Source organism: Syngnathus floridae, chromosome 15 (assembly GCF_059516105.1).
Source record: "Syngnathus floridae isolate MCC-2025c chromosome 15, RoL_Sflo_1.0, whole genome shotgun sequence".
Lineage (NCBI taxonomy): Eukaryota > Metazoa > Chordata > Actinopteri > Syngnathiformes > Syngnathidae > Syngnathus > Syngnathus floridae.
The window spans coordinates 7,662,669-7,687,489 of record NC_142427.1 but is presented as its reverse complement, the minus strand read 5'-3'; the positions used below and the strand labels follow the sequence as shown (position 1 = coordinate 7,687,489).

Below are 24,821 nucleotides of genomic sequence, written 5' to 3'. Positions count from 1 at the left end.
GCAAAAGATGTATTGAATAACATAACTTTTCTAGGTGTCTGTAACATGGTTGCAAATAAATCACAACAGTTGAACAGGATGAATACAATTAAATGTGGTTTATGTTTTTTTTTTTTTTTTGCCCCAGCCACGAAATGACTTGCTCTACCGGTCCAATCCTCCAGGCGTGTCAATTTGTGCTACCTAGGGGGCGCTATCTCCTCATCTTTTAACATAAATGCAAAAAAATAACTAAAACAAAATATCATGGGGAATACATGAGATGTTATGTAAATACAGCATAAAGGGGAAAGTGCGTATTTTGTAAATATGACACAATGGCGCATGCTCGTGACACTGCAGGTAACCTGGCGGATGATAGGACCCGTGGATTCAAGTCAAGGTGAATAAAGTTATGCTTTCCCGTGTGCACTGTGCAGCAGGCTGTGAGACAAAGCGGCGAGTGCTTTTCACGCGTGCGGCTTGCCCCTACAGCGTGCAGGAGCTGGCCGCAGCCGGCGGCTCCCTTGCTGCAGAATCCGAACGCAGTGGGAGGAGGGAAGGTTCGGCGCGGGCTCGCTGTGTCACCGGAAGAAAAGAGAAGGGCGTCAAAACATGGGACGCGTCGCAGGTCTGCAGCCGGAGGTTCTGATTCGTATCTAGCCAGGGTGGACGTGCGTTGTTGTGTGCGCGCCGAGAGGACGGACACGTCCCTGACCGGACACCACCCCGCTTTGGGTCAACGCAAGAAGAGGATCGACGCTTTGGGTGAGTGAAACTTTTGAATTTTCTTTGTCTGGCCCAAAAAAATGGGGAAGTGGATTGTGACATGACAGCTGCGTTTCGCAAGCCTTCTTGAAATAAGACACGTACGCTGATGTGTTGACTTGCGAGTTTGACTGCTTCTGTGATGATGCTCGTAACTCAAAGATACACTGCTTATTGAAATGAATAGAAATACTGTTTATCTGTTCCAGCGTTGAGTTTTTGCTTTCCCTACTTTTTGCAACTGAGCCGACTCATCAAGTATTAAAGAAGAAAAAGCACAACTAATCAAATCTCAATTTTTATCGAACGTTCTTCGGAATGTGAATTCTATTCCTAGCTCATCTCCTTGGTACTTTGCATTCTCCTGCAAAAGTCTGGTTGAGTAATGACATCCGATTTATTCAGCACCACTGTGCTTTCAAAACATGTCAGGGTGCCCCTGTGCTCAGCCAGAAAAAAAAAACATTCCATCTGCTGTTTTTCTTGAGGTTATTTCTTGTTGCAAGCCTTTTTCTTCACAGCAGGAATTGGAAAAGACATGACGAGAAGTGGGTGATAGGGCATTTCCTTCCACTTGTGTGAAGTTCTGCAGCAAGCTAAATGAAGTCTCTCGAAAGACATCATCACACAACTAAAAAAAACATTCCGAAATATATTTGTGATCATCTTGGAGCCACTTGATCAAAACAATGCATGCTTGCCTAAAGTGGAGTGTGACAATTGCTTATTCGTCATTCAGCAGACATTGATGGTTTATTGTGAACAGATGAGCACAAATCAGAATGTCCACTTTAACTCGCAGCCCTGCCCAGTTGCTTTGTGATAATTATTATTAATTGCGTGTTCCAGTATTTGAATGAGCCTGAGGGTGTTTAGCAACAACGTTGCTGAGCAGCTCCGCTTTCCTCTCGAGTGTTCATTATATTTGTGGCCATAAATATACACACAATATAGACTAGACTGTACAATGAGGAGCAAAGGATGCCTGCCGTATTGCGTCCGCATGGTTACTAACAAAAAATGGTGGTTGGCCTATTGACAACAACTTTGCATCTTATTTGTGTACATTTTATTTTCTCTTGAGTCAAATGACCAGCTGTGATTTTGCACCTTACTTTGTTTCACTTTGGCCGTCATGCACAAGTGCAAGGCAGCTACTGAAAAAGAGGCCATGTCAAAATTTTATCATCTCACGACTCCACTGGGAAATTACAAGATGAAGGCGAGCGGGCAGAAATGAGTGCACATGCACACGTGACCGTTTTTTTTCTGTAGTTTGTGTTTTATGTCCTTAATCCAAGTCACATTTTGACTCGTGTAGTAAAATAAAGTACATCTGGTGTGTGAGTCAGAATAGCATCTTTGCTCGATGGCAAAAAAAAAAAAATGTCATATCCTGTTGCTTACTTGATTCTTTTATTGCAAATGTTTTTAAATTTTGGGTTGATCATGAATAAGTGATGCTGATTTCCATCTATTGCTTTCCTCGATAGAGTATAATGCACTTTCATGCAGTCGATTTCCATCCGATTAATCGATAGAATAACAGATTGTAAAAATATTCAAATAAAATACAAAATAAATAAAATAAATGTAATAAATGAAATAAATGAAATAAGATAAAAAAATAAATAAATAAAAATATTTGATAATGATAGCCCTCCTATAAACCGGTCCAGAGTGTAACTCAAAGCTAAGACTTACTCGTGACCCTACTGACAACCATTATAAAAAAAATAAATAAAAAAAAATGGATGGATGGATCTGTAGTGTCCCAAAGGATTATTTGGAAACCACAACAGGTTAGTACAGTAATCCTCCAGGATCTCACAGCTTCATTAATTATTCGTTGATTCCCCAAGATGTTTTGAGCAATGCTTGTCTTAAATTAAATTATCAGCCTGGATTCTCTTAGCAGAATGTAAATGAAAAGTACTTCTGATGACAACTTGAATAAATAGCTCAACTTTGGTTGGATTCAGCACACGCAACATGATCAACACAATTATGTTACATAGTAGGCGACAATGTTGTCGCGTGTGGATACATGGAGACATTTACAAGGCTCATTAGTGGGCCTCATCTGCATGTTAGCCTTCATTATTCAAAGCATGACCAGCAGGGACTCTTAGATCTTTCCCGTTAACCGCAGCTAAATGCTAGTCTGCACTTCACCCCATTTGCACTTTGGTTCTCATTAGCTGCTATCAGGAACAAGATGAGAACTTCTATCCTTTCATATTTTTATATTAGTTGCTTGCTTGATGGGTCATGGAAAAATAATGTCATTGAAGTTTGAAAGGGGCTTTCATTTTCTTCATGGATTTGAATTTCATTAAGCTTCTTTTTGACCAATTTGAAGGAAATTTGTATACCTTAGGTTGTTGAGATTAGATAGATTGATGCTGATATTGTTGCTCTTGCAGCCTGCACAGCTGCTGTTCTTTGTTTCAAAGGTTTTTTTTGGCTTAAATTTGTTTTGCTTGTATGATGGGGCATCTGTGTGGAAGTATGCAAATTAGCTCAATTTATACATAACAATGGCGGGGTAGTGCAAAACAGCTCACGTTGTAATTTCACACTTGATGAATGAACTGTTATCCATTTCTCTTGAAGATAAATTACATTGCCAGATGGTGTGAACACTTTTTGAACTCTGATGCTTCTCCATCTGAAAGTTAAGATGATTGTGCACCAGCGTCATCGCTCTCCTTTTGTGGAAATCCATCTAATTTTTGACCTTAGCTCATAAATCCAATCAGGGGGAATCGACCAACCGTGGCGCCTCTCCACATTTCTCAGAGTAGCTTGTACCACGCTGGTGAATTGATAGGAGTATTGATTTCGGTAGCATGAAATTCTTATTACTTGCTGGGATGAATCTTTGTCTCAAATACGTGTGTTGTATGAAAGCTCTTGATGTTAATCAGTAACAGTTCGAAAATGGATGAAAAACAGAGAATGTAAAAAACAATTGATGACAAATATGACATCATCACATAATCGGTCACATGAATGTTTTTACAAGCTTGCTTTACAAAACCAGAACACTGCTCCTATTTTACGTGTTCTTCCTTTCTGACATTGTCCGTCTTCACTTTACAGAAAGGAAATGATGAGCACATCTTCAAATGGGACTCAACAAGTACAACTTGACACCGCTGATGGTGTTATTTTGAGTTCTCAGTTTTGGCGAAATGACTGAGTGGAATCTTAAAAAGTTCTTTCAGACACTACCAAGTTTTCGGGAAGGTCCTTCTGTTCCATCACTAACTGTGTCGAAATGCACAGAGTCAGGTCCATTATGATAAACCTTAACCCAACCATAATCCACAAATATAAAATAGTTGCAAGTACCACCTTTAACGTTTTCAGTGTTTTCATCAATATGATTTTTTTTTTTTCTTTCCCAAACAACCATCTGTTATCTCACCCAAAAGCTAACATTTGAAAATCCAATATTTGACCACAGATTAGTGCTTGGGCGCCTGTATTTGCTCACTGATGAATCATATGATGACCCCCCCCTTCAACTTGCTCCACCTACTGCCGCTAAATTGTAATTTTTCAGGCTTTATGTAAATAAATGTCTTGTATTTAACAGATAACAAAACAGGTTCAACTATGTGTTGGCCATCAGGTCACAGGTTCGAAGGAGATTTTTATTGAGGAGAGGAGCCAGGGATCAGTGGGATGTTCTGAGGGATTTAGAGGGCACCGTGTTACACACGAAGGGAAGGCTCCTTTCTCATTTCCGCTAGCAACATCATAATCCCCACGCGGGCTCTCGTCTCATCACGATAGACTTCCAGTGATATTGAGAGCTTCTCTCTTAGGGCTGTGTGTGATTACTTTAGCTCCTCAAAGCTCACTGATGATCAACCAGAGGGTCGAGCGAGTGTTTTTCAAACTGTCGGTATTATGTCGAGAAAGATGCAAAGCTCTCTTGGTGAATCATGTGCCTGTTGGAAAAGCTAGGGGGGGTTCTGGCTCTGCTCTGTCCTTGTTAGTGCAGCACCACATCAAGGATTCCAAGGAAGGTCAACCATGTTGGAAGCTGCACTCTCAATTGGTGTGAGCGGAGGAGAAATAATAGGCTCATCCTGCATGTCTGTCTGCACTGTTATATATCCTGTGTAATCCTACAGACAGCCATCGTTCAGTTAATTTCCATTAAAGTAGATTTATTCATAAACGATGAAGCCCCCTTTGTGTCACGTTACACTATATGGTGTGTCTTCGTGTCTCACTAAGGTGTTTAATAGATTTACAAAGTTGTGTCTGCTACAATTGCTTGCTAATCCTGTGGATTAATTTAAGGAGTTCCAGGGATTAGTCTGTGTCAGATGAATACATGTCGAGTGAAAGCATTGCAGGTATCAGGTTCATGCTTCTTCTGTAGTTGGAGGGGCATGGAACAAGTCTATTCTCTATTTTATTTATTTATTTATTTTCTGTGATGATGTCATAGACTATTTGGCATTGCTAATTTTCTCTTAAATTCTACCGATGATGAGGCGGTCTGAAATTCGGTCACAGCCTGTACAAAAAAAAAATTTTTGTCTGACTTGACTTCAATCCATTTTTCATTTTCCATTAGCTTAGTTGATGGGTGATTTGTATGCATCCTCAGTCTCCACAGAAGCCTCGGAGACATTGTGTTCTGGGTTTGTAGAAAGAAAATATCATGTTAAAATCTCAAAGATGATGAGGTGTAATCACTCCCAGCTATTTGCTTACACAATATCTGAGGACATGAGGGGGCATTTATTGCCCCTCTAAAGAAAAAATACAAAAGCTGTTTATATGCAAAATCCATCAGAAGAAGCCAGTTGATGTCCCCAACGTGCTAACGGCATCCATATCTTTCCCTTTTCTTTTTGCTCAGTGACACAGCCACTGTTTGAGCAATATGAAATGTGACAGGTGAAGCAAAATGGAGCCTTGCTACCCCTTAGGATTGGGGACATTGGCGACACACCAAGGAAAAAGTTTTTTTTTTCTCCAAGAAGAGCTCCGGAAGAGGATTAGGGCCAGTAAAGAAAAAAAAAAAAAGTGGGGTGATAGGATTCTGACTTTTTTTACTCAGAATTCTAACTTTATTCTCAGAATTCCTCTTTAATTGGATCCTTTTGAAGCATTTGGGTGTACCTAATGGAGTGTCCAGCGAGTGTACATTTCCAACGTGTACCCAAGGCCTCTGCTCTTACCATTTCCCGCTGTGAAATAAAGATAGACTGTTCATAAAAATGAACTTGAATAAACCTGTGTAGGCTTGCAAGGTTGAATGCTTGCGACAGAAAACATTTTCATCTGTTTTTGTAAAAAAGTAAAAGAAAGCCAATATACTGTAAGTGCTGATGAAGCCCCTCCTTCAAGATTACCTCTGCATTATTATGTTTTTTTCTTTTGTTATGGCCTGGCAAATTGTTTGCCATGAGTATGCAATAGAATGCTGGCATGGACTGATAAAAGCCAGGAACGAGTGAAAGTGCTTCAGTAATGGACTCATTTGTCCAACAAGCCACTCTGGAGCTTTTACCGTTATTGCCTCTCCGGTAGCTAAACATGTGCAAAGATGGTCGCTATTGAAAGCACTTGATATTCGACTGTGGCTTTCACAGCTTTGCTTTAGTCTTCATGAATCAATGTCTGCATTTTTATTGTTTACATTACAGTAAGATATTTTAATGTTGTTTGTGAACTACTGTACATGTTTTGAGGATGTGGGAGGAAACGAGTACCCAGGGGAAAAAAAGCGGATGAGGTGGATGTGCTAACCCAATGCCCTGTTTTCTTATTATTATTATTACCGTATTTTCCGGACTATAAGGCGCACCTAAAAACCTAAAACTTTCTCAAAAGCCGACGCCTTATAGTCCGGTGCGCCTTATATATGGACCAAATTCCTAAATTTAAACTGGCCCGAAGCCTTGTGTCATGAAATCAATCATAAGTGGCCCGCTGAAGACGATGAACCATGAATCGAAAAGACTATGGATCATTATTTTGTGATTATAAAGTAATTTGTTGCGTGTGAAGTTGAAATACAAAAGATAAAATGGAGAATGATTTGATTTGGATTAAAAATCTGACATGATGCATTAATGGTGCGCCTTATAGTCCGGAAAATACGTTATTATTATCATTATTATTATTATCTTGACGTCCATGAGATGAACACAACACCACTGCATATTTTTATAAAACAATGTTGATTAGAGTGCCTTGTAAGAAATGTGACAAATCCTTTTTCCTCTTTTGTGTTTACAGCTCTCGCAAACGCCAGCTGCTCCACTTCTCATTGATGCTGGTGGAGGCTCATCATTTCTCTTCCCGCCAGCACCGAGCCCACCTCTTCTTCCGCCATGGCGACGAGCAGCGAGTCTGGCGTCCAAAGGCTGGAGTCCAGTTCTGAGGGAAAGAGCAGCAGTCTCACGGACATCCTGGCTGCCATGTCCACGGAAGATGTGGGTGGTTCTGTGAGAAATGGATGCGCTCAGCTGGATAGGGATCAGCCCAAAAGGACTCAAGCTTCACGTCCTCAGTTGAGTGGGAGGAAGTTGTCTCTGCAGGAGAGAGGTACTTACCTCTCCTCTGGAGGGGGTTACACACAGATCTCCCCCCGGGTGGCTCGAAGGCCCACGGTGGAGTCCAAACGCGTGTCCATATCAGACTCTCAGGTGAGGATCCAAGTTTTTCTTTTGGTACTTGATAAATGAAATAATAAATGAAATGAATATGAATGAATAAATACATTAAATTAAATATAACTTTTATAATAAGGCCTTATCAAATAGAACCACTGGTGTTATGTTTTTAAACTTTCTTTAATACGGCCGAATGAAAGCAAGTTTTTCTTTTGGTACTTGACTCAATGCAGTCAAATTCGGACATATATATTTTTATAATAAATAAATAAATAATAAATGAATAAATGAATAAATACATCAAATTAAAATACATTTAATTTAATTTAATTAAATAAATATAGCTTTTATAATAAGGCCTTATCAAATAGAACCACTGGTGTTATGTTTTTAAACTTAAGAGTTTGGCCTCTTAATGAGCTTGACCAGACCAAGCTCTTCTTTGTTCTCAACCCTGCCCACACTCCATTACACCATCCCAGTCAGCAACCTCCAACACAAAATCCTCGTCCCAGCTGTGATTTCTTTTATTTTTTTTAGCCCCGCAAGCAACACACATTATATAACCTGCTTCATAATAGTATTTTTTTTCTTCCAGCAACACTAAACCTGGTGGCCTTGCAACATGAGCCGCTGTTGTATTTTTTTATTTTTTTGTCATGCTATTCTTGTCTGTTTTGCACCATCGACAAAATGTTCTTCTCAACCTGGGAACATGAGCCTCAGGCATTGCTCTGGCTCAAGCCGCTGCCGCCGCTGCCACCTACTAACTCTCATCAGAGATGTGCCCCATCCATTTTCACTATGGATCCATCTCCTGATCCTACAATTTGAGCACTCACTGACTTTGGTGTGTGCGTGTGTTCCCATGCGATCCAAAGCCTCTGACCGGGCAGTCGTTTGCTCTCCTCTCGTGGCTGGCTGTCTGACACTGATTTGTAGTGGCGGTGGTTGCTATGGAAGTGCAAAGCAGCCTTTCTAAGCAGGAGCACTCTAATGGACTTGTAGAAAGTAAAAGCAGCAAAGTATTGACTGCAACATTTGCTGCGTCACAAATTAAAACTAACATATTGCTGCTGTTTTTTTAGGCCATCGGTCATGATTGTGTTTCTTCTCTCCTAATTTCTACCCCTCCCTCACAGGATTGTATCCAGTTGAACCAGTATAAGTTGAAGAGTGAAATTGGAAAGGTAAGTTTGGCAAATTGTTTTGCACTCTGATAAGGATTATTTGCCAAAATGTTTTGGATGATCTTTTCGGTTTTGCAGGGTTCTTATGGTGTGGTGAAACTCGCATACAACGAGGATGATGACAAACATTATGTAAGTCAGCAAATGTATTTACTCTGTTGAAGACTCTTTAATTCTTCTGCCTCGGTTGTGTAGACAGAAGGAGCTCCAGAAATTTCCCCTGTGCCATTGATTTATTTATTTTTTTTCCATTTCAGTGACTTTAAACCGCTTTTAGTGCCACTTGCAGTATATGCACACATTTATTGACAAAATGCATCAAGCAGATAACAGTCACCGCAGTCATTCTAAATACAGAATGTACAAGTTTTGTATTTTCTGTCTCCAAAACATATTTCTAAAACACTCTTTGAGATTTTCTTTCCTTCATGTGGCGCAATCACACAGACGTTGCATACCCGCTTGTGCTTTTTACGCCCACCACCAAACCTGAACACCTACCCATGAGTCTAATGCTGGAAAAAAATAAAAAGATGCATTGTGCAGCATTCGATCATCCACGAACATGTCGAACCAAAGAGAAGCACACATTGCCGTCACTCTTAGAAGTGCATTTTTTTTTTTCTAATACATCCTCATTTTTATCTTTTGAAGTATTCACTACTGACACTGATTGTTGACTGTGACAGAAAAGATGGCGGCCTCTTGGGACAGATTGTCTCCGCTGACATTTGAGTATAATCCTAAATAACACTGACAGGAATCAAGAGTGGAGCAGATGAATAAAGACACACTCTATTTCTTGATAATTAGAATTTGATTTGAGCTTTTCTATCTGCAGCTTGAGTTACACATGATTTAATCACATATACATGGCGACACAAAGGCAGGCGTGCAAATTGACGTGCATTTGGTCGACGGCTGGCCGAACTTTTTTTGAAAGTCCCATCTTAAATCTTGCTTGCTTTTTTGCTTTGTAGGCCATGAAAGTGGTGTCCAAGAAGAAGTTAATGAAGCAGTGTGGTTTTCCACGTAAGTCAAGGTCCATTGAGACTGAATTGTCGCATTAGACAGCCTTGTAGAAAAGATCCAATCATTTTCATGAACCTTTTTAATTGCTTGAGAATGTCAAGGGTTATTATTATTTGATTGTCATATATTGTAAATTTGTAAATGTTTGGGATTCTGCAGGTCGTCCACCTCCAAGAGGACCGAAGGCAGTTCAAGGAGAGCAGCCCAAATTCTTGGGACCACTAGAAAGGGTCTACCAAGAGATCGCTATCCTGAAAAAGCTCGATCATGTCAATATTGTGAAACTAGTGGAGGTGAGTTTTTATCCAGGTAAATTTAAAGTTACGTGAACGGGGGCCTAGAAGCTTCTGAAAATAGCCTCCCTCCATAATGTTTGCCCACTTCCTCTCTCTGCACTTATTAGTTGACCGTCATGCTGTGGTTTTACGATTCAATAAAAGTGATCAAGTCCAATATACTGTTTGTGGAGGCTGAACACGCGACAAGGGAGAAATTCTCCTTCGCTTGGATCAAATTTTTATAGTGGGGGTGTAATTCATTTTCCGATGGTCCGCTGTTTTGTAATCCAGGCACTCCCAATCGGTCTCATTAAGGTTTTGATCAAACTCAAGTATTTTCACTCTAAAGTTTGGAGTGTGTTTCATTTTCCATTTGACTTTTACCAAATCCTTTTAGACCCCAATTTCTTGCCTGTTTGTGTCAAAAATTGATTATAAGACTGCATTCCAGTCCAGCATTTTTCTCTGTTTGAATATTGAAGCCCACGCAGTGCAGAACAGATTAAAAGCAATCAATGCGACGTGTCCATTTGTCACGGACGGCTGGGACACAGAGGGATATCATTCATGCTGAGTCATCGAGTAGACACTTTCTTTTCAATCGCAAATCTTCCTTTTCGACACGTCTATAACTTAAGTTACTCTTTTAATTCACACATAACTGAACAAAATAACATCGATGTGTGAAAAGGTCACCGACCTCACAGACAAAATTCCAAATAGATAATATTATCGTGTTTATTTTCCCTGCCGTCATTTGGACCCACAAAGATGTTTTAGCGAGTGGCCTCGCACGGCGACGAGATCTCTGTTTATCAAGCGGAGCATCGGCAAGCTATTACAGCCCTGACATTTTTAAAACGAAAGCTCCTCTGCCCAACTGTAAGCTGCTTTAATGTGCGTCGACAGCAAAGGTCAAATAGTTAAAACGGTTGGGTTTAAAATGACAGCTGCTATGAGAAAACATTTTTTTTTTCAATGATTGTTTCTGTTGGCGTAACAGGTGCTGGATGATCCTTCGGAGGATAATCTTCACATGGGTATCTATCTGCACCTTCTTTTCTTTCTTCCTGCCTTATTTTAGTAACGAGGGTTCATATAAGTTTGTGGACTAACTAAGCCTCATCAGCACTGCTTAATGTTGATGCTGATATTTACTTGTCCATTCTCTTTTTTTTTCCCGATAGTATTCGAGTTGATGCGCAAAGGGTAAGTGCATCGTGTTAATATTTGAAGCCTCTTCCTCATTTGGTCACTCTCTCCCTCCTTTCATCCATCCATCCGCCCTCAGCCTGAGCCTTCTGAGTGTTCTCGCGCCGGGCTTCGGGCCGGCACCGTGCCGGTCTTGGCGCCTTTTGTGGCTTCAAAGGGATTTATAATAAGTTGATGCTTATTAGCAGCAAAACATGCTAGCTTGCCTCCCCCTCAATGCTAAAAATGGGATCAAATGAAATGAGACGACCGCTTGTTATTACATAAGGCTGGGAGGGAAATGTGCTTAAACATAACATGCGTGCATACACTTGAGAAGATTTGCAATTTGACTTTGGAGCACAATATTATTCAAATTTGACTTTATTTATTTCCGAGGATTGTCTGGTCATGCAATCTTTCAATTTCAAATGCTATTTAATCTGTGAAATATTTACAGGCCAGTGATGGAAGTACCCACAGACAATCCGTTGTCAGAGGAGCAAGCAAGGTTATACTTCCGAGACGTCATCCTTGGTATTGAGTATTGTAAGTATCTCTCACGGAGTTTTTCTTTTGGGGCTTTGAGCCCTTCAAGCATGTTTTTTTTAGATGTCGTTCCCTGGTTTGCTGCAGTAGATTGCTTTCTTCAGTGCTACTAATTACAAATCAATGCTGTCTCGCCATTGCAGTCTTCAAGATAAGTCTGCAGAGAGTCCTAGAAAGACCATCACGTGGCACTCGAGGCTTTTGGAGTGAGCGAGAGAAACTGATTGAAAAGCCTGCCTTTAACAACTCCACTTGACATTTAATACTTCAAAAGTCTCAATGTGGATACATATTGGAATCAAAGTGTTGATGACTAATGCTGATGGCAATCTGAATGTATTCATACATTCTTGTTTGTACTTCATTTTTTCGTCTTGATGAGCCGTATGGAGCTAAAATGACTGCTAGCGTGGTGCTAATGAAGTGTGATTTTTGCAACTTCTTTAATAAGGACGCCTCATCAGACAAGGAGGCAACACTTTGCCGTTAAATGAAGCCACCCGGACTTATTAGTTAAGTGGCATTCGTAAGAAAATAGTGAAACAGGAAGTCGGGACTTGATGTTAAATTAAATTGATCTTTCTGCTTGAAAACATTCCACCCAGGGAAATTAAGCATACATTTTTTTTTTAGTTTTTACATAGCGAGAATGAAATTTTGCCCTTCTGATGTTTCAACCATTAAACCTGTCTCCTCAGTGCACTACCAGAAAATTGTACATCGAGACATCAAGCCTTCTAATTTGTTACTGGGGGATGACGGCCATGTGAAGATTGCAGATTTTGGAGTGAGCAACCAGTTTGAGGGCAAAGATGCTTTGCTGTCCAGCACGGCTGGCACTCCTGCATTCATGGCACCGGAGACCTTGTCAGATAAACGCAAAAGCTTCAGTGGGAAAGTGAGTTGGATGGATGCATAAAATTCTTAGACAAGTTTTGGCTTGAATGAAGTTTCTATTTGTAGTATATCATTTAGCTGAAAATGAAATGCAAAGTGGGAAAATATGAGAAGAGCATTTGCGTTAAAAAAAAAAAAAAAAAAGAACAAGGGCGCACTGCGCCGTTGTGGGCGTTACTCCCAAATAGCTTCTGGCATGTGTTCCATGACTGAATTTTAACTATGATTATTTTTTTTCCTTTTTAGATCCACGCTAACGTTCTCATGCCCAATATCGTATCTATCACAAATCGAGTTTTTCTATCATCATACTTTTATTTATTTTTTTTAGGCGCTGGATGTTTGGGCTATGGGAGTCACTCTGTACTGCTTCATCTTTGGAAAGGCAAGTTTGGTTTTCATTTCAACATTTGCTTGCTTTAATAAAAATATATCAGTTTTATCTAGATGAATGTTAATTCCACACATGTTCAGTACTCTACTCAAAGGTACATTCATTTAATTTCGATTATTTATTGCAGAAAAATGCTTTTTAAAACCTTTCCTGTAATCTAGCAAGAGAATAATCCAATGTGTGTTTTTCCTGCAGTGCCCATTTATCGACGAGTACATATTGGCTTTGCACAGTAAGATAAGGACCAAACCTGTGGATTTTCCTGAAATGTAAGTTCACACCACCACTCCATTAAAAAGAGAAACAGCCAGCTAGCCAGTCAGCCACCTCCAGTCGGTTCCCAGCTCGGCTCATTATCTTCACCATTTGCCTTTTATTGCATCAGCAACACGTCAGTGCAATGCCAGCATGCAGTAAATGTCACCTTCATGTGATCAAAACAAGCAGTGAAAAGGCAAACCGATTGGTAATACACAAAGCTTTCTTCTTTTTTGCCTCTTTATTCAATGCACACATCTCCTCGGTGCAAGCGAGAGCTAGACAAGTAAAAGTTGCAAAGTGATGAAGTCGCTTCCCCCCAGCCAACAGAAGGTAATTAAAGGAGACATCACATTTGTCACAATTGATTTGCCATAGCAGCAAATCAGCACCATGCAAATATTCTTTGACGAGGAATTACAATTCCGTCATTGTGCAGCTTTCAAATATGTCTGACAATACTTAATTGAGCTCATCATTAAAAGATTTGAAGACAAAATGTCTACTCAGCTTCCACGGACTTCACAGTCACTCCCACACAGTCAAATTTGAAAGACCCCAATTGTCTTTTCAATAGCTCCTTCCAAAATATCCCTTCAAATCAGCATGTGAGAGATTAGCACAAGCCGGAGAAGAAATTCTACGGCCCGATCTGTGCAGTAAATCGTTTACACCATCCATGAGTCATTATGTCCATCCATTTAGTCCCACTCATTTAAGTCAGTGGTCAGTCAAGCGTGCATTGAACTTGTGAGTGTGCATTTAAAACGAGGCTGCTAATTGTCGCTTGTGTGCTTAACTCTGCTTGATTTAAAGCGGATCTTTTATTTACACCTCACTTGCTCAAATGATACTTATCTGTGCTATCACATTGAGACCATGGTATAATTCCAAAACTTGTCCTAACCTGTACAGCTCTGGTTATTTTGTATAAAATGATCAGGTTGCAAAAGTGTGCACACCCTCTCAGAACTGATGTAGCTGTGTTCGGAACGTGTTTATTTCTTTTGTCTGCATAGCTAGATATAGAATTTTATAAATATAAATCAATAAATAATAATACTCAGTTCTGACTGATGCTATCAGAGATGTAATTTTATTATCATTTTATTTACACCTCACTGCTCAAATGACACTTATCTGTGCTATCACATTGAGACCAAGGTATAATCCCAAAACTTGTCCCAACCTGTACAGCTCTGGTTACTTTGTATGAAATGATTAGGTTGCAAAAGTGTGCACACCCTCTCAGAACTGATGTAGCTGTGTTTGGAACATGTTTATTTCTTTTGTCTGCATAGCTACATAGAAATTTTATAAATAATAATACTCAGTTCTGACTGATGCTGTCAGAGATGTATTTTTATTATCATTTTATTTGTACGTTGGTGACCAACTCCAAGTCTGTCTCTAGTTTTATGAGATGTTCAAGATTTACCGTTGGAGATTTTTTTTTTCTCTTCCTCTCGCTCTAATGCGGAGGGAATATCGTCTTTGCCGCATAGAGGCCATTCAGAACAGTGAATGGCGTCGGTCATCTGACAATGAGCAAGAGTCAACGCTGAGTCTTGGTGTGTTGCTTCTATTCATTGTGTATCGGCTTCTTATCAACCCCGTGTGCAAAAAGATATTCTGCTTTCAAGGTTGTCCCTATCTTGGATGAATTGAGCTTCGTGTACCTTTCAGACCAAAAATCAATGAAGAGTTGCGGACTTTGATCTTGCGGATGTTGGACAAGAACCCAGACACTCGGATCACCATCGCTGAGATCAAGGTAACGTGGAGAAAAAGCAAACACTGTGCCCAGATTTGCACACTTTTGATTTGTGTGTTTAGATGGACCAGTGGGTGACTCAGGGTGGTAGCGACCCCCTACCTTTAGAGGAGGAGCACTGCTCTGTGGTGGAGGTGACAGAAGAAGACATCAAGAACTCGGTCAAGTTTGTTCCCAGCCTCTCCGCTGTGGTAAATAACTAGATCATCCATTTGCAAAACACACATGCTACATTCATCAAATGTGAATTTCAGATCTTGGTGAAAGCCATGTTGAGGAAACGCTCCTTCAGTAATCCATTTGAGTGTCCCAGTCGGAGGGAGGAGAGGTCCATGTCTGCACCCGGAAGTTTGCTCATGTGAGTCCGGACATTAGCTGTTTTTGTGAGCAACGTTTGTCAACTAGATAAGGTTACTGGCAGTCGGGGCTCTCGCCGCTACTTCCCTCCTGTCTCTTCTTTCTATTCTTTTCTGTTAGGTGAGCCGAGCCGCAGCTCGAGCTGCTGCTTTGTCTTGTCACCATAGCGCCATAATTCATCCTATATTTGTATGCAGGGGAGCTTTACCGCTTTTGTAAGGGGTTCTTTGTGTGTTGGTGTCAGACATCAGTGATAAAAAAGCTATGATAGAATAGCAATTTTTACATATGACTCTAAATAATTATATATTTTATTAGAAATTATTCATTCCTGTGTTGTTTTAAAATCTACTTAATTATGGATTTTTTTCCTCAGCACTTGCAGATATAACGAGAAGCTTTTCAGAAGCATTTTTTTTTTTTTAAAGACTAACCATTTTCTCGGAAAGCTTTCGAGCCAATGAAAGCACGCGAGAGGACAAAAAAAAAAAAATCCATTTATAAGCCAAGCGGCTCAGTCGCCACGATAGCTGCAGCATCAGTAACAAAGGGAGTCAGCCAGACAGCCGCCCGCCGTCTTTTTTAGCTTCTGAGGCTTTTGGTTGACAAATGCCTCTTGGTCTTTTCTCCCACTTTGCTGCAGGGACTCTTGGCCTTTCCGGCCATCTTTAAAACTGCACCCATCACTCAGGTAACACGTGCCATATACACTCACCACACACATCATGAGGTACACCTGCTCATATAAAGGGATCAATCACAAAATATTACAGTGTGACATAAAAAATATTTGTAAAAATAGAAATGCTGTAGAGAAACACCCAAGTGTTGAATGTCTCTTTCACTTTTTAAATTGAAATCCAAATTCAGACAATTTTTTTCCGGTAAATCGTAAACTGGATGAAATGGGAGAAATTGTTGTATCATGCAATTACATTCAAAATAGCCAATTAATCGACGGAATAATCAATACTAAAATGTCTCTCAGCCTCTCTGTAATGGTAAAAACACAACTATATTGCCACTGCTTTTGTATTGAGCTCATGCAAGGTGTACCTAATGTTGTGGCCGGTGAATGTAATCTGTCCAACATCCGCTGCACCACCAGCCTCTGCTCGTCTCGTTCTCGAGGCCAATCAGCTGCTCCCTTCCCACCTCTGACTTTCTTTGTCATCTCGCTGCTGCCATTTAATGGTGCCAGATGTCGTCCTTGTGTATTTAAATGCTCATCCTTGCCTTTTTCCTGCTGGAGATGCCTGGATGATGAAAGTCATTCTTATTTCTTGCAGAAAGAGCAGCACCGGTGATGGACCCAGAGAAGGAGAGCTGGAGGACTTGCATGAAGATGAACCCTCCTCTTGAATTTTCTTTTTTTTTTTCTCTTTGCTTCAAGCACTGTGCGCTTGTCACTTTGTCTTCTACGCAGCAGGCACGGAACTTCTATATTTTGCTTTTTATACCGAGACTTGCTTTTATTTGCACTTGTTGGCTTCAGAGAGAGAGACTTCCTTTTTTTATGATTACAGTTTGACCAATTTTCTCTTTATATTTTGGACCATGTGTCTTTGAGGGAATGACGACAGGACTTTTAATTTTTAATCAATGATGGCTTATTTTATTATTGTATGTGGATGTCTAAAGGTTTCCACAATGGTTTACTCATTTATTGCCTTCATAACGACAACCTGCTTTCGAAAGCAGAGCTTTATTTCATTTTAGAATAAATATTCCGTACTTCAGATTTAGTATGTGGACATTTATAAGAATTTAGCATGATTTTGCTATCTTACACCTCCACTGATTTGGAATGAAATAATCAGGCTCAAGTGGAGACTTTCACAAAAATCTGTCATTTAGGAATTCCGACGATTTATGCAGAGTACCTCGTTTGCATTTTAATGCTTGAATGGAAATCATCTGGAGTGAGTGTTTGAGGTCAGAAGCCCATACGTCGCCAAATTCCAACTCATCCCCTAAATCTCATATGAGGATTGGCAGTGAGATTTTTTTTGTTTTTTTTCAAATTGTATTCTGTTGTTTCTATTTTTCCCTTGCATGGAATTCAACTGGAATTATTTCCAATGTTGTCATCGGCTGCTAATAGCAAAGGAGAGTTCCGTTAATGAGGTGTATTTCAAAGTCCCGAATAGACATAGATTTGCACTCTATTAATAATAATAATAATAATAATAATAATACATTTTATTTATAAGGCGCCTTTCAAGGTCCTCAAGGTCGCCGGAAGATTAGAAACAGGGACCGCTTTTCTCACTCCTCCAGTAAAAGATAACGAGGGAGCGATGCTAGAATAGAACGGACATAGGAAAGTGGTTTACATATTTATTCAGTTCACAGAATCATAAATACTGCTCACAGCCGGACCGCTATTGCTTCAAGGCAGACTCATATCTTAATGATTCTGAAAAATGTGGCTGTATCTTAGCGATGAGGGGATTTCTCAAAGAAGGGCTTTTACAATTCTTTTGAAATGGTCGAGCCTGTTTTGTATGCAAAACATTCAATGTAAATAATTTGTGTTGACTTGTTGTGTGCTAGCGCGTCTAGCTAACCCTTTTGTCCGAACACTCAGGCTGCTCATCACACTGCTTGCACTTTACATGACTCCATTTCCATATTTTGACATGAAAGACCTGCTGCATCCGTTCGCAAACAGTCATAGCGTCGATCCCCCTTTAAAATAGATGCTTTACTTATTGCTGCTTATTTGCTTTGAACATCTTTTGTGAGAATATTTCAAGGTTTTCAACTGTAAAATTAGCTATTAAATGTGTCACAAACTACTGAGGCGCTGATGTGTATAAGTGATGATTTTTTAAAATTTATTTGTCAGTAAACCTCTTGAGTCAGGATATATTAGAAGAAGCCTTTGCGGTATTCTGCAGGTCTGAGATGAATAAATAACCTGCATGTTTGCTTTTCTGTGACTCCTTGATAAAATTTTTAATACTTGCGGGAATGCATGTTGTTGACCATTTGTACCCAGCGGCATCTTCTGTACATAGTTAATGTATTCAAAGTATGAAAACAGTGCGTTCAAAGGAGAAAAGAAATAAATGGATGCTGCTTTGAAAGTTTTTTGGGGGTCAACTAAAAGTGTAGGAATATGAGCTTGCTGCTGTGTATTTGACTGTCCTATTATTCCATGTGGAAGATCTGTGTTGTGTCGTTTTGTACATTACTGCATGTACAGCGCTTAACACATTTGTTCGACCACCATCGAGGCTTTTTACATGGTTTGTTTTTACCATTTTTAACAAAGACTTGGAATTTATCAGATCTAAATTTAATCAATCATACCATTCAACCACTAAAATAATTTTCCCCCAGAAAATCAAGAATAAAATTATTTTATTCTTATTTTTTTGGGGGGTAAATTTGAAAATTCAACAATGACAATTACAAGCATATCTTTTTGTTCCTACTGCATTACACAAAGCTGAATTATCATTTTGGTGGTCCAATCCATTTGTTAAGCACTGCATGCACATTGTAAATATGTACTTTATACAGTATATATGCAAACAAAGCTATTTTTGCATGCCTTTTGTACACCTTGATTTAAGAGACAATAAAATTGAAACACATTCCAAAGGTTTTGCTTTAATGCCAAGTGCCATTCTGGTATCAATGTATTTGGGAATTTTATGAGGATCACGCAGGGATGATTTTTCCTCGCCAGCTTATGATGCTCAGTCAGGTAGATGACAAATTGTCCTTTTCAGTTCATTCAGGCGTGTAGACTTCTTTTTGAAGGTTCCGCTGCATTGCATAATGCATCGCAGCCACTTGTGAAATTTCCGCCTTTTTCACGTTCCTCTATGTTGCCGCTGTCCCTGTTAAAGAGCAACATCTCAATCAATCATCGTCTCAACCATGGTTGACTTTAGTTAAACACTTATATTAATATTCCAAATTTTTGCAGTTTACAGATATGAAAGGCCCTTGAATGACAAGAAAAAAAATAATTCCTTACTTTGTATTCATCTGTCTCTGTACTGCCTGCTTCTGAATCTTGGTCCTGCATCAACAGAAGCAGAGGACAACATCCGTTAAGAAGAAAATTCATAATGGGTATGTTAGCATGATACAAATGTTTTAAGGCATAAGATTTATGACTGCAGTGTTGCAGTGAAGCAAATGGATGACCTGTCATATCAATATTAACACCTCAGTGTGTTGCTTCTTTCCAAGTGGACTGTTCTCATTTTTGATCTTTGCTGCCATCTTGCGGTCAAACTAACAAGTTCACTGTTTATAGCACAGGTGGCTTACCTGTTCATGTGTGTCTGTGTACTTGAATTTCATGTTCTTATAAAATTCTCTTTTGGGGAGCAAATACAGCAACACCAAGTCACAGACGATAGTAGCCTGAAAAGAAATTATAACACAATTATTGAGATATCTTTTCATTTCAGGTCAGATAAATAAGAGTGAACACCAACGTACCACTCCAAAGATGCCCACCCCGGAGCCAATTGCTGTCAACGTTGGGATGATATCAAATTTTCTGCCCTGTTAACACAGTAAAAGAGTTTCACATTTAAGAAAATTAATTTACCTGCAGAAGTTCACAATTTAAAAAAAAAAGAAAATAGTTTTTTTTAGCTTAGCACCATCATTCTGATATAGATTTGGCACCTAACACTTTTTTTTTCTCCTAAGTAATCTCAGTAAATCCCCCCCCAATTAATTTGTCAGTGTCCCTATTTAAGTAAATGACTTACCATTGATTGCACAATGATATCTAACCTGATGCCAAAAACCTTTAGTAGGGTTCTTGTTTGTTCCTTGCCCTCCATATAATGTTTTGCATACCTGAAAGAGTTACGGAAATACAACATTATATCCATCCTCCTATTTACTATTTTATGACCAACTTAAATAATCGGTAATGTAAAGAATTATGTGTGCACACCTAAAGTTGTAGCCAACTGATGCTCTGGCCTTGTCCTTCTCTTCAGGGTTTCCATATAGTCCGTGGAAGCTGTATACAGGTCGACAGTGTTTGACATCCACATCAAAGTTGCACGTCCAGTCAATCACAATGCCAATGGCCCCTCCCTTTCAAAGGAGCAACACAAACGTTTGCTGCTTTTATTGTCATGTAACGCAATTTGTGTGGCTTTTGTCAAACTTACCACTTTGGCAATGTTTTGGAATTGAAAGCCAGATTCCTTGACTATGTCTCCCAGTCTTAATATGGGACACAGTGGTGAGTCCGTTTTGTGGTAGAGACATTTGCTGATATATGTCCCATCAATACCCTCTACTAGGTTACTCCTGTAAACACAACAACAATATTTGGGAATTTTATTCTAAATGTTATATTAGAAGTCATCGATTTTCTGTAGCACAGTTTTTTCCCTGAATATTTCTCAATTTTGTATAATTAATTTTGTATTTTGATTGCTTCATGCTCCTCATTTTCCTTATTCTTTGTGATTACTATTTGAGGTTCCTCTTGCTCCCGGTCCTTCCTGCACTCCAAAACCATGAAAAGCAATTTGTGACGGTAAGTGTCAAACAAAACTGAGCATTGTTTATATTTTTATGTTGTTTATATTATCTGAATTGAATTGAAAAGAACTTTTGCCTGCAATAAAACAAAATAAGCTAAGCCATCTATTGATCATATATTTTATGATGCACAATAGCATTTTGTCGATATTTAAAAAACATAATTGATTATGTCGTCCACCATGGTTTGATTTATTTTGGCAGGTAACCTATATTAGTTCTTTTCAATATTTTTGCTTGTTCTGCAAAATGCTTCATTGCATCATCACATTTTGATCATACCTTGTCACACCAAAAATGGGGAATGTTACAGTGTTCTTGATGAACAGTGTGAAGTTCTCCGCAGACATCAACAAGGGAGGGCTGGAGGTGAAGAAGGAATTGGAGAAATGTGATTTCTTTTAACCAGTCTGAAGAAATGGGACAATTCAGGGTTTGAACTTACTCTGGTATGTTGTGATCATTCTCAACAGGGCACCAAGCCAGAACTTCACAAGTCTTTGTGGTGTTATCACACACGCCAGTCATACGACCTTGAAAGAAAAAAAAAATCCATCATTAGTGCAGCACTAACTAGGCACATTTTATTTTGCACGAGGGGCTGCTGGGGGTGGAAACCCAAACATGTTCTGCTTCCACTCGACTTATCTTTAATTAGCATCAACAGCAGCTAGCAAACTGTGAAGCCAAGCAGAGAGTGAATTTGCTATTTCCCTTATCGCACCCTTTTGTGATTTGTCGTGCTTTGGATGAGAATTTTCTGGAAGTCACTCGGCACAATCCTTGGTGTAGACGCTCATATTTATTGTTTTTCTGCCTCAATATCTTGATCATGTGGAAGACAGTTTGCGTTTACTTGCTTAAGGCGGGAATTGAAAGCATGCTTGGATGAGAAGCAAGACAAGCTAGAAGTAAACACAATGTCGCTTGGCAAGCACTAAATTGAGGCCACAAATGTTTGCCAATGATGAGTCGTTTTTGCATGCCTTCCTTCATCTTCTAGCCAAAGCCCATTTTGCAAACACAAGGCTGTCAAACTCTTTATCTCATCCGTCCTGTCAGTATCATCATGGCTTTGAGGTGTTTAAGGAGGGCTAGAAGTCTGAGACTAAATCAAATAGGAGAAGAAAAGCCTGCGATGATCATGCTTTGGTCACAGGCTGTCAGGATTTACCGTGTCCCGTACGTTTGAAACTCCCTTTTTCGCAGTCGGCGTCTGAGCTACAGTTGTGCTTGCCTGGGAGCTGTTAGAAATAAGAAAATGATGTTAGCTTTTTTAAAAAGGAACCAAAAGGAGGTGTCGTCCCCTACTTTGGTTTCTTGTCATAATTAACTCGAAGCGGGTGAAGGAATGACATACCTCAGGACACGTTCCCATCTTTTGTCCTTCAGTTATGATGTAGTTAGTCATCACCACAAATGAGGAATCTCCCTGTGGTTTAAAATGAGAAGACGAATATTTAGTAAAAAAAAAAAAAATCCTGAGTCTTTAAGTTATTTAAAAGTAGCTTTCTAGTCTAAAAAATCAAGCACCTTTGGGGGAATTTATCAAAAGGCTGCAAAACTCGGCCTTCAGGTGGGGACCGTGAGGTCAAATTCAAAAAATCCTACTTTTGCACAAAATGTTTTATCTGTTGAAGACGGTGCTTGCCGGATGACTTTGCCATGAGCTGTCGAGAGTTTCACCTCTACTTCGTTCGAGAGATAGCTGAGAAATGGCTGATGAGTCACTCCAAGCTTCTTACATGAGTTCTTTATAAACAGCCTCTTCTATGTAAGCACTTGATGGAGCAGCTGTCTTTATTGTAAGGTTTATTTTCATGGTTATTGCATATAAAATAAATGCACACGTCGGCCTACTCCAAACAAAATGGCTGTTTTACATAAGCCGGTCCTAAATTGCAAAAGGGTCCACACCCCAACACCTTACACAGCGAGCAAGACAATCACCGAGTCTTTGTTCTTTTTTTCTTGACCTTAACAGGACCCAGGAACATTTTAGGTAAACAAAGACTGTGGTCTTTTCAACGACTGTTTGCTCTGTGTTTTATGGGAAGCATGTAGAGATCATAAAAGACACCTTGATGTGAAACTGAATCTGTGCTCATCTGCTCATGTCCTTGTCATATCTGGCATCAAGTCAAGCCAACGATGATGTGATAAAAAGGCGAAGATGACCCAATTTGTTTCTTAACATTGGATGTGTCTCAACAGTGACCGACCTGCGGTGGGAAGACATATTCGGCCACATCCCACAGTTTCTCCACCCCGCTCACGTTGGTGTAGCCCACTCCTTTCATTTTGGTGAAGACGGAGCTGACGGCCGTGTCTGTGGACTGGTAGCCTTTCTCGTAGATGAACACCCACCTGTACGGGACAAACGGTCATCACCTGAGACTTCAGCTCCACCCTTGGAAAACATCTATGCTCACAAGTAAGAACATGTGTGATGTTGACATGCAACGTTGCTATCCTGGCTATGGCAGCGGCACACCTCACAAGTGATTCATCAGCGTTGCATAATGTCATTTCACTTCTTCGAATGTCCCAATGCTTGGAAAAGCTTGAAAAATGCCAGTCCACTCGTGAAATTGAGATGTGTATCTGCCACCGGCCTCTTGATGTGCTGAGGGCTTTTCTCCCTCTCGGCGTGCTGCGCTGCCGCGATTACCCGTCATTGTTTTCAAAAAATCTGTCCAACAGCTCAAACAATGACTTTTATATTCATTCAAATGTGACATTCCAGGAATTAATTAGTTTTTCTTTTTCTTTGAGGCCATTAATTTACTTCTGGCTTCGTCCACGGATGACGTGTCCTAAGATAAGACATTTTTAAAATATTTCCCTTCAGTAAATCCAAATTGAAGAACTGCAGGCAGGTCAAAACACTGCTCTGTACTGATTGGCAGAGAATCGGGCTGCAGTTCATTGTTATCTTTGCTAGTATATGTCCCAGCCTGTTCATCAAATATAATTCCAGCGAAAAGGTGCACCCCCCCACACACACACACCCACACACACACACACACACACACACACATAACCCAAACAATTTAACATGAATGGACATGCAGTCCTGTCAAGTGGGCCAGAAGAAAGCTGACCTCGATGAGACATTTAGTGAAGTCAACACGTGTGTGTGAGTGTGTGTGGATGCACAAGCAGGTCAGTGCATTACTCATCTTGCATGTTTGTCTCATCTCAAAGAAGAACTAACAACACGACTCACAAGGTCCTTTAGCTTCAGACACTTTTCATATCCGAGATGTCTACGACGACCATAATGAGGAAGGTGTCGAAATTCAGAAGGCCGCTCAGTCTTACTAAACAAAACAAAGTTGTGTAGTCAAGAGTCTTACCCGATGATGTAAGCCAAGACCCCCAGCTGGATGAGGCGACACACCACCCCTACTCTCCTATTCCTCACCAGTACCTGCCGTGGGGTCTCGTACTCGAAGAAGAAGTCAGAGAGAGCGTTGGTGATTTGGCTCTTCATTTTTTGGTGCTTGACCCAAACAGAGGAGAGGAGGGGTCTGCAGCACCCAAAGACTTCTCCTCACCACTGACGAAGATCTTCTGCCTGCTCTTCTCTCACAAGAAATGTCGGATGCGCTTCAAGAGAAGTCTTGACTTCCTCCCTCCCTCCCTCCTTCTCTCTCTCTCTCTTTCTCTTTCTCCCTTCTGCACTGCCTCTCTTTTGCCCCACCAGGATGTGGATCTTTGCATCCATTCCCTTTTTTTTATATCTGGCACATTTTTGTCTGTATTAAAATGTAGCAATAGTTGCCCCCCCATACACACACACACAAAGAGCCTGTACTCCCTTTCAGCAATCAAACCTTATCGTTAGTCTCTTGTCACACACTTCCTGCATGTGAGGCGGAGATAGACGGGAAAAAAAAAACACTGCCTGTTTGCCTATTCCTGAAGACACTATTTCGAGTCATTAAGACTTCTTATCAGGAT

The 24,821-nt window shown here is 40.0% G+C and overlaps 2 protein-coding genes across 5 annotated transcripts; one reads left to right on the top strand and one right to left on the bottom strand.

Annotated features, from left to right (window-relative positions):
- Positions 1-268: 268 nt before the first annotated feature.
- Positions 269-18,929, top strand: camkk1a (calcium/calmodulin-dependent protein kinase kinase 1, alpha a). 3 transcript variants are annotated; one of them, XM_088398088.1, is made up of 18 exons: positions 269-382; positions 475-747; positions 7,021-7,430; positions 8,540-8,587; positions 8,666-8,719; positions 9,568-9,619; positions 9,779-9,912; positions 10,901-10,937; positions 11,085-11,106; positions 11,549-11,637; positions 12,336-12,535; positions 12,866-12,919; positions 13,124-13,197; positions 14,873-14,960; positions 15,023-15,151; positions 15,215-15,318; positions 15,961-16,008; positions 16,607-18,929. In XM_088398088.1, exons 3-18 carry the CDS (start codon positions 7,116-7,118, stop codon positions 16,677-16,679), a joined length of 1,521 nt encoding a protein of 506 aa, XP_088254214.1. In that variant the 5' UTR covers positions 269-382; positions 475-747; positions 7,021-7,115; the 3' UTR covers positions 16,680-18,929. The 3 variants fall into 3 exon arrangements, with proteins under 3 accessions (XP_088254214.1, XP_088254213.1, XP_088254215.1); XM_088398087.1 differs by lacking the exon at positions 269-382 and having other exon boundaries at positions 406-747; XM_088398089.1 differs by lacking the exons at positions 269-382; positions 15,961-16,008 and having other exon boundaries at positions 407-747.
- On the bottom strand, positions 18,923-24,648 carry LOC148386254 (P2X purinoceptor 1-like). 2 transcript variants are annotated; one of them, XM_088398093.1, is made up of 13 exons: positions 24,215-24,648; positions 23,078-23,222; positions 22,216-22,287; positions 22,042-22,099; positions 21,301-21,388; positions 21,138-21,218; positions 20,477-20,618; positions 20,254-20,399; positions 20,063-20,153; positions 19,785-19,850; positions 19,611-19,706; positions 19,312-19,356; positions 18,923-19,171 (listed from the first exon to the last, which is right to left on the bottom strand). In XM_088398093.1, exons 1-13 carry the CDS (start codon positions 24,349-24,351, stop codon positions 19,145-19,147), a joined length of 1,194 nt encoding a protein of 397 aa, XP_088254219.1. In that variant the 5' UTR covers positions 24,352-24,648; the 3' UTR covers positions 18,923-19,144. The 2 variants fall into 2 exon arrangements, with proteins under 2 accessions (XP_088254219.1, XP_088254218.1); XM_088398092.1 differs by having other exon boundaries at positions 22,030-22,099; positions 24,215-24,646.
- Between the last annotated feature and the right edge of the window lie 173 nt (positions 24,649-24,821).